The sequence below is a fragment of the Lates calcarifer genome, linkage group LG5, assembly GCF_001640805.2.
Source record: "Lates calcarifer isolate ASB-BC8 linkage group LG5, TLL_Latcal_v3, whole genome shotgun sequence".
Classification (NCBI taxonomy): Eukaryota; Metazoa; Chordata; class Actinopteri; family Centropomidae; genus Lates; species Lates calcarifer.
Window position 1 is genome coordinate 17339310 of NC_066837.1, and position 13654 is coordinate 17352963.

A 13654-nucleotide genomic window follows, 5' to 3' on the forward strand; every position below is an offset into this window, starting at 1 on the left:
GTAACTATGAAGCTCCAGCCAGCAGCTGGTTAGTTTAGCTGGAAACTGGAAACAGGGGTCAACAGCTATGTATTTGAGAACATTAACGCATGTGACCAAAGTAATTGCACAGTTTATCTTTTCCTGTATAACAGTAAATGAATGCAACACCATGGAACTTTTGCTTAGCAACAGTGGCATCTGCAGTCGTAAATGGTTATTAGGTACAGGATGCTGGTGCATTAAATTCTTTTGGGCTCTGAGTCAGAGTGGTTAAGGGCACTGGAAGCAGCAGAAGCTAACAGCTCATGAAACTATGAATTGCTTGACTGGAGTTCCGACAGAATAGTACTACTTGCTGAAATGAAACATGGCTGTATATTCCTCATTATTATTTACTCATTATTATACGCTGATAATGAAATTTACATCAAGCAGACATCTACACACTCACGGATGTGGATGTTTTTTATAACTAAGTTCAGCATCACTCTTGAACTCGCTGGGCCTGATTCCAGCAGTTTGAGACACCGACTATTACTCAGCACTGCACCCAATCAGCCACAACTCAGTGTACAACCAAAATGATTTTACCTTAAGGTAATAAATTCCATAATGTTGCTTTAGAATATGCAGTGATATAATCACACAACTTTCCTCTCCCTCTGGTACGTTTCTTCATTCATATGCGATACATGTTTACACATCCACACTCATCAATATTTTTTCAGTTTTTAATAAAGTGTTTTGAATAAGCATATGCGCATATCTTTAATAAACCCCTCTCCAGTGTCTTTATCTCAGCTCATCATCTATTTTCTTCTACACAAGGAAGAACAGAAAGTCCTCAAATGTGATTACTAGAATCCTAGTTCATTGCCTAGAGTGACATGTATGTTCTTTCTTTTTTTTTATCTCTACATTCTTCAAAGAAGGCTCTTATCTTGATTAGGAACTTGTTTATGCATAACTGCTGTATGTATTGTTGATGTCTGTCTATAATTACTTTAAGCAAAGGTAAGGTTGGAACCAGTTTGAATGATATTGATGATATTATTACAATCAAAACACTATTTAACCCCATAAATTACTTAATGAATAACCCACAACAACATCTCAGGTAGGAGAGAATTACCACATAATACAACAAATTCTACTTTCTTGCATTGCACAGTAATGGAATCCACAGTGAGATAAGGATTAGTGGAACTGTCCTGTGTTGCAATAGTGGACTTTCTTTGTGTAATTTTTACTATAAAACTGGACAGGCCTACCAGTCCAGACAGAAATTACAACTGAAAGGCAAAGACTCAACATTAATACCATAAAATCCCAACAAACAGAGACATGTTTGCTGTGTGTGCCTTCACTCTCCTATGCTTGATGTCTGTGAGCCATTCAGCTCCTATGGTCTGTGAAAAATTGGTCCATCCTTTGGATCAGCTTGAGCCTCATCATTTGGAAGGTAAATGGGCTTTAGTTGCAGGCAGTCTCAACCACCCATCATCCATGGATTCCCTGAGGCTAAGAGACAGCATCACTATGTACTTCTCCAACTCCAGCGAAGCCTCCACCATTTCCTATACCCAAGTCAACCGCTTTGGTGATCAGTGCCAGGACCTACACTACAACATTTCAGTACAGCGCAGCTCCTTCACCTTTGATGTGGGGAATCGCTTTGAGCTCACGGGGTCTTTTCTCTACACATCCTGTCCAGACTGTGTGGTGATGCAGTGGGTTGTGAAGTCAAAGAAGAGGCTATCTACAGACTTGTACCTGCTGAGCAGGAGGAGGGAGGTGGAGCAGCAGGAGATGGAGGAGTTTAGGGCTCAGCTGAGGTGTTATCAGCTGCCTACACCTGTGGTGATGGATCCTACCAAGGAGCTTTGTCCAGAACAGCCTGAGAGCCAACCAACAGCAGCAGCAGCAGCAGCAGCAGCAGCGGCTCAGACTGAGGAGACAACAGTGGAACAAAAGGTGTGAGGGACTCACACATTCTATAATATGTAGGAAAACCTTTGTAAGCTGCCAATACAGCATGGCATTATGGGATTTATTTTGGTAGAACGTCTATTTATGTTCTGTTTCTGTGTTGTCATTTAGCAGACATACCCCTGATGTAATGCAGCTGACAGTTTCAGCAATCAATGTCTGTTTTTTTCCCTCCAATATGTGGTCACTAAATTCACACACAATAGATTTATATGCAATAAAATGTATTCTTGTTCAGTTCAACAATCTTTTGTCACCAACCCTACTTGGTCTGGAATTAACTGTATCTTACAGGGGCTAATGTTAACAAAATTAAGAGCAATAGTGTTGTGTAACTGACATTAATGGTGACTTTATGACTCTATTCTAGGTTTTAGTATTTAACATTATCCAATAAGTGCCTGTTGTGGCCACTGTTTGGCAAAAGTTACATAGTCTCACTTTGAAGAGAAATTTATGAATTGTAATTTCAGCCTATATGAAAAAAGTATGTAAAGTTTATTCTGCTGTATTGTAGATTACACCTTTGATTGTGACTAAAAATGTTCTTTAAACACATAGATGTATTTAATTATAACTATTATAAATGTAATAGAAAATGTATAGGTATGTAATCTCAAATATACAGTAAGTTGACACAATTAATGTGAGCTGTGATATAATCACAACAAACCCCCCTTTATCCCTCTGGTACATTCTTTCATTCACTTGCACGGTGTAATAATGAACGTGTGGCTCACTAATTGGATTAGTACTATACATTTTCAAATCCACAACAGTAGGGTAAGCCTCAAGCACATGTGTTTCTGCATGCACACATGCTCATTCTTGTTTATGTGTTAGTGAGCGTTTGCCAGTGTGAGCATGGTATGCAAATGTGGGTGTGCGCAAATGAGTGTGTTAGTGTGAACCAGGGAGGAGATACAGGCAGCGACCCACCAGAGCTGTGAGGAGTCCTTTTGAGTTGGTTAATTATTGGTGGCCAGAGACAAGAAACGTGTGTATTTTCAGAAATGCGTGTCTGTCATTTGGAGAGCATCTTCAAAGCATTTTGTTAACAGGTATGTGCAACTGTATACTTCAAGTATTCTGTGTAGTTCTGTTGAATTTGAAATTATTGCACACATACATGAAACCAATCAGGTAAATGATTACCACAGTAGAAAACAACTGTGATATCAGAAATTACTCATCTAAGCCTGTAGAGACCAGATTTTACTTCAGTTACTTCTTGCCACAGTGACTAAAGCATATCAAAGTAAGTGACTGTAAAATGTGCAAAGAACTATGTCAGCAACCATTAGATAGCAGCAGAACTAATTCTAATTAGGGATGAAGTTGGCTGCATTTATTTAAATTCATTTGCATTTTTGTCAAATGCCCTTAGATCTTAAACTACCTCAGGACACTGCTGACCCCAAAAAGGAGGGCAAGTTTATATGTAAGGCCTGTCGCAGATGTATTTTTAATGATGATCATGATTTTGCTGTTCTTTTGATAAAGTGAGCCCCCTTTGTAGATAATGAGCAAAACATAAGCCTGTTATGTAATTGAGTTTTAATCCGCAATTTCTTGCAACCTTACTTAACCAAATGAGAGAGCTGGGGAATCTTTGGTTAAATTCTGCAAACTTGCTCTGTTTAGAAAATAAATCAAAACAGTCACATGTCGTAATAGATATATAATGCCATTAGTTTGTTGAAGCAAATGTGCACAAGGGAAATATCTCATTAGGGTATGCCCGAGTTTACACTCAATGAAGTCAGATCACATTATCATGCCTCAATATAAATGGGGTTTTTGTTTCACTACTGTAGCGTAGCAGGATCATTGTATTAATCGATTTAAGCTTGTTTTCATCCAACCGAATTAGCAGGTGTGGGTGAATAAAACTGGTTAAGCAGAGATTTGCATTAGATTGCTTACCAGCGCTTGTAACAGTACAACGGCCGCCTTCTCACTAACAAAATGCTAGTTTTCATGCCTTGTTTCACAGGGAAATTCATGCATGTGAACTTTCTGCCAATGAGTGATATATTATGCTTCATTTATGAACTGCATAAGAATGAATCTGTCAACATGTGTTCAGGTCTGAACAATGGTAGTAGTTTGCGTAGGTAACATCTGAACATATATTGTGTTCTCTGCTCGTTTTCTGTGTTTTGGGTCTGTAAAGCTTAATTAATGAGCTGAAGTTTTCTCTATTTTTTTCTCATTTAGGCAAAACCTCAGTGATAACTTTGTGGGAATGCCAACTGCACGAACCCCAGAAGACAGACAGCAGCCAGGGTATATTTAATTACAGGCACTGAATGGAGTCAGTGGCATATTGCACTCTAATAAGCTGTTATATGTCACAGCACAGATATGTTCATGTATACATAGGTCAGGAAACAAGCTGTTTTATGTGAAGCATATTTATATTTTTAGAAGAGGAAACAACTTTTAAATGTCGGCAGTTCACTGGGTGAAGTACAGGTGGAGTACACAATTTTACTAAATACAGTGACTATTTGCAACTGATGAGTGGTTCCTCAAACCAACCATTGTTGATTGCAAATAGTGTCTGTCATAGTGCTCATGACTCACTGTTCCCAGACCATTCTTATCCTAATTTACCCACATTAGGCCACATTGTTCTGCTGTGGTATCTACATGTTCTACCATTATTATCACCACAGTGTTCCCCATTCTTTCTGCTATGTCATGCTGTCAGTCCTTATTATCTCCACATGGACCAGGAGATGTGTTGTCTATTTATCTATCTATCCTATCTGTCCCAATTCATCAGATAGTAGTCATCCCAGTGCTGTGATCTACATTCCCCTTAATGATCACTCACAGTGTTGGAGTCCAGCCTGGTAAGAGTGGCTTGGCAAGGATCACAGTGAATGGGAATGGGAGCTTGTCAGAATGCTGGCTGAACAGAAGACAACATAGGAGTTTTGTGTGTGTGTGTGTGTGTGTGTGTGTGCGTGTGGTGTGTGTGTGCGTGTGCGTGTGTGTGTGTGTGTGTGTGTGCGCATAAGAGAGGTATAGGGAGGGCAATAATGTTGATAATGGGCAAGTGTGAAATAGAAAATAGTGTGTGTTAAAGAAAAAAGATATATTGGAGGAGCTGGACTCCCCTTTAGTCAGTATACCCTGCAGCCAATCCTATTGTTGTTTCAGATTATGTGTGTGTCTGTGTGCGTGCGTGTGTGTGTGTGTGTGTGTGTGAGCCATTCCCCAGCCTGTAAGCTGATTAAAGGAAGGTGTGTTCAGCAGAAAACTTCATACATTGCACAGTGGAGTAGAACTACTACCATACAGCCAAAGCCAAGCACAGTGTTATAAACAGACTGCCTGTCATACAATAACTAGAGCACTCAGTATGCCATTAAAATGATAGGGCATGAATGCACTGTGCGCTAACTGGATCTTTGCTGCTCTAATCCTGCACCAGCCACTATACACAATTTGCTTTGCACAAATACTCAGATGGGTGACAAATTAAAAGAAAGACCAACATCAAGTGTCATAGTAATCCTCCAGAACAGCATCAGTGCTCCTTGGCATAGATTCTCCAAGTCTCTGAACTCTGCTGGAGGTATTACAACCATGCTTCTGAAAGATTTTCCCTCATTTGTTGACGGTGGTGTCTGACAAATCATTCCAAAATCCCACAGACATGGTTAATTGTGTTGAGATGTGAGGACTGATAGGGCAATGGCATCTAATTCATACTCATTAAACCATTTTTTGATCTCTCTATAGCTGCATTTATTTTGTTTCTCCACTTACTTAATCAGATTTTCCATTTATTTTGTGATCCACCTGATGGCTAAAACTTAAACAAAAGTTGACATTATAACTCATAAAGAAAACAAAAAGGAAAGGCCTGTCGTGTAAATGTAAATGTCATTTGCCTAGAAAAAGAAATTAGTTGTCTTTTCAGAATTTATTTTAAAATGTGTGTTCCTCTCCGCTAGCTGTAGCATTGCAGTACTGGTTGAATGAGGTATGAAAACAGCAATGAAAACATGTCTGCATAGCACTTACCATTTGAGAACTATTTCACAGTAAATGTCACAGTGAATACAGATGCGGATTCATTCCCTTGGTAATATAATAGTTAGTCATTTCATCAGCACAGAAATAATGGGATATAAAGTGGGTGGCCATGTTTGTTGTTGAACTCTGTTGTCCCTCTCTCCCCTTTGTGTTCTTCTGCTTTCTCTCAGGCTGACTGGCTGGAAGCCGAACATCCTCACTGCTCCAAACGGTTTTAGATCAGCAGACTTGTCACCATGGCAACAAAGCCTGTGGCCTGGCAGGGACAGGGTCCTGTCAACTCACTCGATGAGTGGGTCAGTGAGTCCTGGGCACAGGGTGAAGTGGGTGCAACTGTGAGCCACAGCTCCCCTCTGCAAGACAAAAAGGCTCCCAGGGCAGAACCTGAAGAGGACATAGATGTCCTGGAACCTGGAGCTCAAGACGAAAATCTGCAGGAGAACCGAACACTCTCAAGAACCGAAATAGCTGAAGCAACCAAATTGGAAAATCAAGAATCAACAAACCCCGGAGAGACTCGAGAAGTTGTGACAGAATTAGAAGGAGCTCCCAAACAACTATCGGAAGTATTACAGGCTCAGGAGGGATCTGAAAAGCCTGCTGAAGTATGTGAGGAGGCTTTCCCACCACCATCACACCCTCCCCTCGGCTGCTTTGAAAAAGAGGTCTTTTCCAGCCTAGAGGGTGAGGTGGCTGAGTGGATCACTGATGTTGAGATCATCTCGGACCCTGCAGAAGACCTCATGTCTCCTGATAAAGAATGGGCACAAACAACTCAGCTCCCTGAGCTAGTTGATCAAGAGATAGATTCAACGTCTGAGGAGATGACAGAAGATAATATGACAACAGAGGAGAATGACACACAGCTGCACTTCTTACCAGATGATCCTGGCTACTCTGAACCTGAAGATAATATGTCAGGGCCTGCCAACCATTCTCCCTCTGACGTTAACAAGTCAGATGATGTATATAGTCTGTGCTCCCCTCCCTTTGCTGATGAAAGTGAGGAAGAAGGGGAGGTGAGCATGGATATTACATCTTGCCAGCAGCAATGGGGTACACTAGATATCAGAAGCAAACCTTTCCAACCCTCATATTCTGCCAGTGTCTCAGTTTCCACTGATCAAGACCAAACCTCAGCCCTGCCTGCAGTTCCCTCAGCCAAACAGCAGGGGGAGCTGTTGTCCCAAAGCCAATGTGGACTTGCCCCCAGGGGAGCAAACCAGGAAGCTGCACAACAGGTGCAGGGCCAGGGCTCTCCACCTTTGTCAACCGTTGCCATGGAGCTGTCCAGTCAGGGCGGGGCAACTTCTCAAGCTTTTGGTTGTGCTGTAGCTGTGAGAGAAAGGCACAGTAGGGCGGGGGAAGGAAAGGAGCAAACAGGTGAAAAGGAAGGGCAGAAAGAGTGTGGACTTGAAAGGAGCAGGGTGGTAGGGAAGCAACATGGCAGAGGACTGTTAAGATATTCAAAAACAGTCCACATACAGGAGCGTGAGACAGAAAAGTACAGCTGTGGTGTGGTTTTTAAACACAGCAGTATGGAGAGTGACTCATGTGATGATAGCCAGAGTGACAGTGGCGTGTCAACGGACTTCTCACCATGCGGCACTATGGAGGGCAACACCAATGTCTCTACAGGTACTCCAGCAACTGCACCCAAAGAGACTCCCATTGAGAGGGAGATCCGACGGGCTATAGAGCGTGAGCACAGCCTGAGAAGATCCAGAGGGCTTCCGAATCCACCCACGTCCCCAGAGTATGTAGAGATTCCTTTAAGAAAAACTGTTCTCTGCCAGTCACTCGATTCTAAGTCTGAAAGGTGTCAAGGTAAAGACAGGCAGTTTGCAGGCAAAAAAATGCAGCATGAGATCCACGAGGAGGTCCAGAGGGAAGAGGACCTGGTCAAGCTGGGGAAAGTTCCAGGATTCTATGACAAAGGCACAGTTCGCCAACTCAGAGAGAAGAAACAGCTCTTTGAGGCCTTTCAGAAACCCAGTGATTCGACCAGGAGTAAAACCACTTCCTGGTCCTCAGCCATTGACATTTCAACCCTGGAGAACCAGGAGGATATCTCATCACAGACATCCACCATAGGAGGCTTAAAGGTGGAGAAGAGACAGAGTATAGACCTGCAAAGGCCGACAGAGAGCCCCAACTTAGCCAAAGGAGGGAGCTCGACCAACGCAACTCCCCAAGGAGCAGGCTTCTCCAAGGGGTCAGGTTGTCAGGTCATCATTCTGGAGAATAACCTGAGTGTCCCAGCGCAGAGGCTCTACCATGCCAAACGAGAGGTAGAGCCTGTCACCACAGTCGACTCTGGAAGACCAAACATCTCATCATCTGGGACGGGAGGACATGCTGGGATTAACGGGAGAAAGCAGGAAAAGGAGGAAGAAGAGGAGGAGGAGGAGGAGGTAGCACCCAAAGAGAACCCCTTTTTCAAGCTACGTTCCTCAACAAATTTAGTTAAAGTGGAGCAGGATATCCGGGAGGCTCAAGAGAGGGAGAAGGAGCTTCGCAAACAGAGGATCAGCCTGTATGGGGGGACAGGGGATGCAAAGGGAGGAGGTGGTGGTGGAGGAGGTGGAGGAGGAGGGCGGCCAGCCAGTATTGAAGGAAAGAGTCCCACATTGTCTTCCTCCTCATTGAATGGACTGGCTGTTCCTAACTCACCTGGCTCATCACCCAGGTGGAGAACTGGACCCTCAGCAGGTTAGTGTAGCACTGAGTGCTGGGGTAAAAGTGTGTGTGGAGGTGACAAAACTGATTCTGCTTATGCCCACAAGCTCACACAGACAATGTGTTTGTGTGTGGAAGCCTGTGAGTGTGGGTATGTGTGTAATTTTTTATATCTGCGGTGAGATGATGAAAACCCCCTGAAACAGCCCAGTGAGCACATTATTTCATTTTTCTCATGGTCAGTGAAAAACCTCAAAACAGCTTTCAAATCCAGTGTTAGCTGTTACCAGCAATAATTTTGCACCGGAGACCATAAGCTAGCTGGCAAGAAAATAAAATTCTGTAACTTCACAATAAATGTAGCATCTAGTCTGTCATATTAATTGCAGAAACTGAGGTGAGGAAAAGTCCTGACTCATATCTCAACACTATTGTGTCAGCAAGAAAGAAGCACATAGGAGGAGTTCAATTTGGGGATTAAGTCTAAATCCAACATAAAAAAAGCATACAACTTGTTTTTAGTTCTCATGGTGATATACAGTTAGTGTAGAGACTTTTAACAATGTGATATACAGTGCTGCTTGTACAGCCTACTGAGAGGACATGTATCTCTGTTTGATTTCAACTTTGTTGCCACTGTGAGCATGTGATGTACAGCAGTGATTCCCAACCAGAGGTATTTTTACATCGAGGAACACATCTCGAGTTGCCAGGACAAAGTTTGTCAAGTTGATTTGAACCAAAATTACATATATATCTACATATTGAGTCAGTTTTAACACCTGAAATAACATGCTGAAACAGTGTGAAATCTAGCAGCCTAGTTTAACAGTTTGCTAAGTAAAACATAGACACGTTGAGTAGTTTGGTGAATTAATGAAGAAATGACCAAATAGCCAAAGGAAATGGATAAATTTGGAAACTGTTAAAAGTAACAGATAGACAGGTGAAATATTTAGCATTTGAGAACTATTTCACAGTAAATGTCACAGTGAATACAGATGCAGATTCATTCCCTTGGAGAGAGAATTGAATAAATGGAGAAGAAAGAATCTAAAAGCAACTGATTAAGGGTTGAGATAGCTAAAGATAAACAGTTGAAATAGAGTATAGAACAGACAGTGGAAATAGATAGCAAAAAGGTGAGCAGTTGAAATAACTATAAACAGAGAATAAATAAATGTCTAGCTTCTACTCCTGAGCAAACCAACCAAAACAGTACACATATATATTTGCAGATATTATATATACTTTTCTATAATTAAATATTAAATTGCATGAAAGGTTGCCAATGTGTTTTTTGTATATATTCTGTATATAAAGTCACTGTCACCAGTCATCAACAGCTGTTTGTCAAAGTGACCAGGGTGTGCCAAGACGCAACCTAAATGACCATGACTCAGTGTTGGGAAATGAACAATTGAGTATCGTTTTACGTACAGTGAGTTGTGTAACCCTTTTTATATTCCTTCATTTCTGCTGCCTACTTTCTGTTTTACCATGTTCGTGTTCAATAAAACAAAATCCTCTCCTCCCCTTTCACAGTGTGGAGCACAAACAAAATCTCAGGAACACCTTTGCCTAATTGCTAAGCTGCTCCTCCTGCCCTCACCTACTTTTTTATCTCACTCTCTCTTGCTTGCAGCACACCAGTCAGTTGGCAAGTTCGGCGTGTGGCCTCCGGCCCGGGCTGAGGGGGAGAGCGATACCCAGCAAGAGGTGGGTCAGTGAAAACAGTCTTCCCATTTGAATGAAGTTTAGACACTACAGTTTTCTTTATGCAACTATTAAGCTATATAAGCTATTAGTCTCTAAAAATTTGACCAGATGGAAAAACACCAGGAATCTTAGTAACATCTATTAAGTATTTTGTTTCTATAACTTAACACACCATCCCTACCTATCTGACATACTTGGTAGAGGACATGAAAATGTAGGCAAATCACCTTCCTGAGTCTCCCTCGAATTCAGCTAAGATTATATCAGGTTCCGTGAACAGGAAGCTTCTTTAACCTAAGAGTTTATACAGTATATGAACTACGATGTAGCTTTGAGGGTTGAATATGTCTCTCAGCAGCCGATGGTCCATTGAAGAAAGGCTCTCAGGAGGATGTCAGCATCTCTTTCGCAGCAAATATGGGCCACAAACATCTGATAACATACAGAACACACAGTAAGGAGCTTATCTTTACAGATAAGGCAAGAAGGCAAACAGCCCTGAGACCAAGAGAGAGAGAGAAAGCCAGAGTCTGTAGAGTGGGGTTTTTTTGTGTGAGCAGGAGTGTTTGTGTGTGTGTGTGTGTGTGTGTGTGTGTGTGTGTGTGTGTGTGTGTGTGTGTGTGTGTGTTTACAGTCAATAGTGGAGAAAGAGGACAGTCAATTGACAATCCCACTGATTTCTGTTACCTGCCTCATGGGTCTCACATCTCTTTGAAACTGTGGTATCTCTGATTAGAGTCGAGTGCTGCTGCGTGGTTTCACCTGTTTAATTCAGTTTGGCTTTGATATGCCGGGTTTCAGCTGCACGGTTCAGTCTGACATTAGCATTAGCAACATTTTGCTCTCTTTCCTCTCATTGTCACGAGCGTATCTCCCCCCTCTCTCTCCTTCCCTCTCTCAGCTGGTTGGTTATCTGCTCTCAGCACAGACCTGGTTCCCAATTACAGTTCAGGAATATACAGAGGATTGCAGGAGAAATTGGCCTCAGTTGTTGACTTAGTCATACCGAACATGGCCTTGGATCACAGTCGCATTAACCTCCCTCCGACTTACAGAGCTAATGATGCTCATCCAAAGAGATGTCCTCTGGAGGAAATAAATTCATCCCTCTCTTTTTTATCTTTTTGCTCCTTCTTTCCTGTGTTGGCTTACTGGTCTCATCTCCTGCTCACATCTGATGTTTCTACTCTTAAATTCTCTTTCTTTTTCAACTCCCACAATCATACAACTTTCTGTCTATCTCCTCTCTTACTTTGTGATCACCACTTACCTCCCCACTGTCCTTTGTTCCCTTTACAACCAGGTCCTCCAGAGTCCCCGGACCCCTAGGCAGAAGACCCCTCTAATCCAGCGCTGGGAGTCAGGCCTCATCAATGGACACAACACGGAAGACGACTGATGAGGCGCTGACGGCACAAACTGGAGGGAGGGAAGGAGGTTTACAGAGACCTGTAGTTTTTTGAAGTGGAGGGCAGAAAGACTGCGAGATGAAAGAGGAGAGCTGTGTATGGAAAGTGGGAACAGGCTAGAGAAGGGAGCAGTGATGAAGAGGAGGAAAGAGAGAGAATGTGAAGTGAGAAAGAGGTCAGGGATTTAGGCTAGAAAGGGGGTCAGGAGGATTGGGAGCAAGGAAAAGGATTGGTGGTGGACTGAAAACCCTGAAGAGTCCTTCAGCGAGGAGGAGAGAAAAAGGAGGAGGAGGGCCACCTATTAGTGGATAAGTACTTGGCCTGTTTCTGGTGCTGGAAACTCTGAGACTAATGAACGTAAAAGGCAAAAAATAATAATAATAATTCTGTACTGGAGAAAAGAAAAATGTAAATTTAGTAAGAATGGGATTTTAAAACCTTAATGAACTTCTTTTCCTGAGTTTTTTTTTTTTTTTTTTTTGAATGATAAAGAGTTATTATTTGTTGATGAAAATAGAGTAGTACAGTATCTGATGCTGAAAAAGCTTGGAAGGTGTCATCACCAGTTTTATTTTTTTAATGATGTCTTACACTGAGTTACCAGGTTATTACACCTGTACAATCTAATGCAATCCAATCCAATGCAATATTTACATATATGAAGAGGCAGAACGGAATAACTCTCACAACTGAAGACCAGTCTAACTTCAACACCAAAAACACCCCTAAACTGGTAACTCAGTGTGTATAGGCCAGTGATATAAAGTATTGCACTGGTCTTAATCCATGAATAGCTACGCATTTTGTTATTTTCATGTATCACTACTGAAAGCTGGATTATCGTGCAATAAGGATCCATTTTAATAAAGTGCAAAGCTGATCTGAACTGAGCTGGATGAAGCTACATAATACAAATCTAATGCTTAAATAATAACTGCTCTGTTGTAAAATTTGTATCATGCTGTAATAAATTATGTACTTTGGAATGAAACTTGTTAGACACACAAAGGTCCGTCCCCTTTATTTTTTTCATATTTGTTTCAGACTGAGTGAGAGTGTAACACTGATAGATTCTTCTAGCTCATGTACCACAACAATCCAAGATTAAAGGCACTGGGGTGGGATGAAGGCCAAGCTGAAGTTAATTCTCTGAGACCCAAAATAAAGGTAAAGTGACATTTTCTGTGGCAAAACTCTGAAACATCAAATTTGTGTTTATAAGCAATTCTCATAAGATTATCAATCCAACCATTATCCATACTGTTTATACTTAACGGTCCTGAGGGGCTGCAGCCAATCACAGCTGACATTGGACAGGAGGCAGGGTACACCCTGGACAGATCACCAGTCTATCACAGAGCTGACTTATAGAGACAAACAACCATTCACACTCACATTCATCACCTACGGGCAATTTGGAGTTACCAATTAACCTAACTTGTATGTCTTTTGACTGTGGGAGGAAAGAGGAGTACCCGGAGAGAACCCACGCAGGCTCAGGGAGAACATGCAAACTCCACACAGAAAAGCCTTGAGCAAACGGGGGTTCCAATCAGGAACCTTCTTGCTGTGAGGCAACAGTGCAAACCACTGTACCACTATGCCACCCATTCTCATCAGACTAGGACATGACTATGTCAAGCAGGTATGTTGTTTGAGCTTTTAAAGAAGGCCCAGTGGCCCATGAGGGTTATAGAACATATTTATCTCCCTGACCTGATAGAACCAACACTGCGTATGTTTTCACCACAGCATAAATATCACAGATCCTCTGTACAATTACCTATCTTGTTGTCTTTGTTTGGGTCCCTCACACTGTCAGT

The 13654-nt window shown here is 42.0% G+C and overlaps 1 protein-coding gene across 2 annotated transcripts in view; it reads left to right on the plus strand.

Annotated features, from left to right (window-relative positions):
• Positions 1 to 2753: 2753 nt before the first annotated feature.
• The window catches only part of misp3 (MISP family member 3), a 68623-nt gene continuing 57722 nt past the window's right edge, over positions 2754 to 13654 (plus strand). The window contains exons 1-3 of one of the 2 annotated variants that reach the window (XR_007813274.1): positions 2754 to 8736; positions 10349 to 10422; positions 11726 to 12188. Coding sequence is in view for 1 of the 2 variants with exons in the window: in XM_051070680.1 (XP_050926637.1) it covers positions 6261 to 8736; positions 10349 to 10422; positions 11726 to 11821 (2646 nt within the window). In the remaining variant the exon portion in view is untranslated. Of the gene's footprint in view, positions 8737 to 10348; positions 10423 to 11725; positions 12840 to 13654 lie in introns of those variants that run through there. The other variant, XM_051070680.1, reaches the window with a different exon arrangement.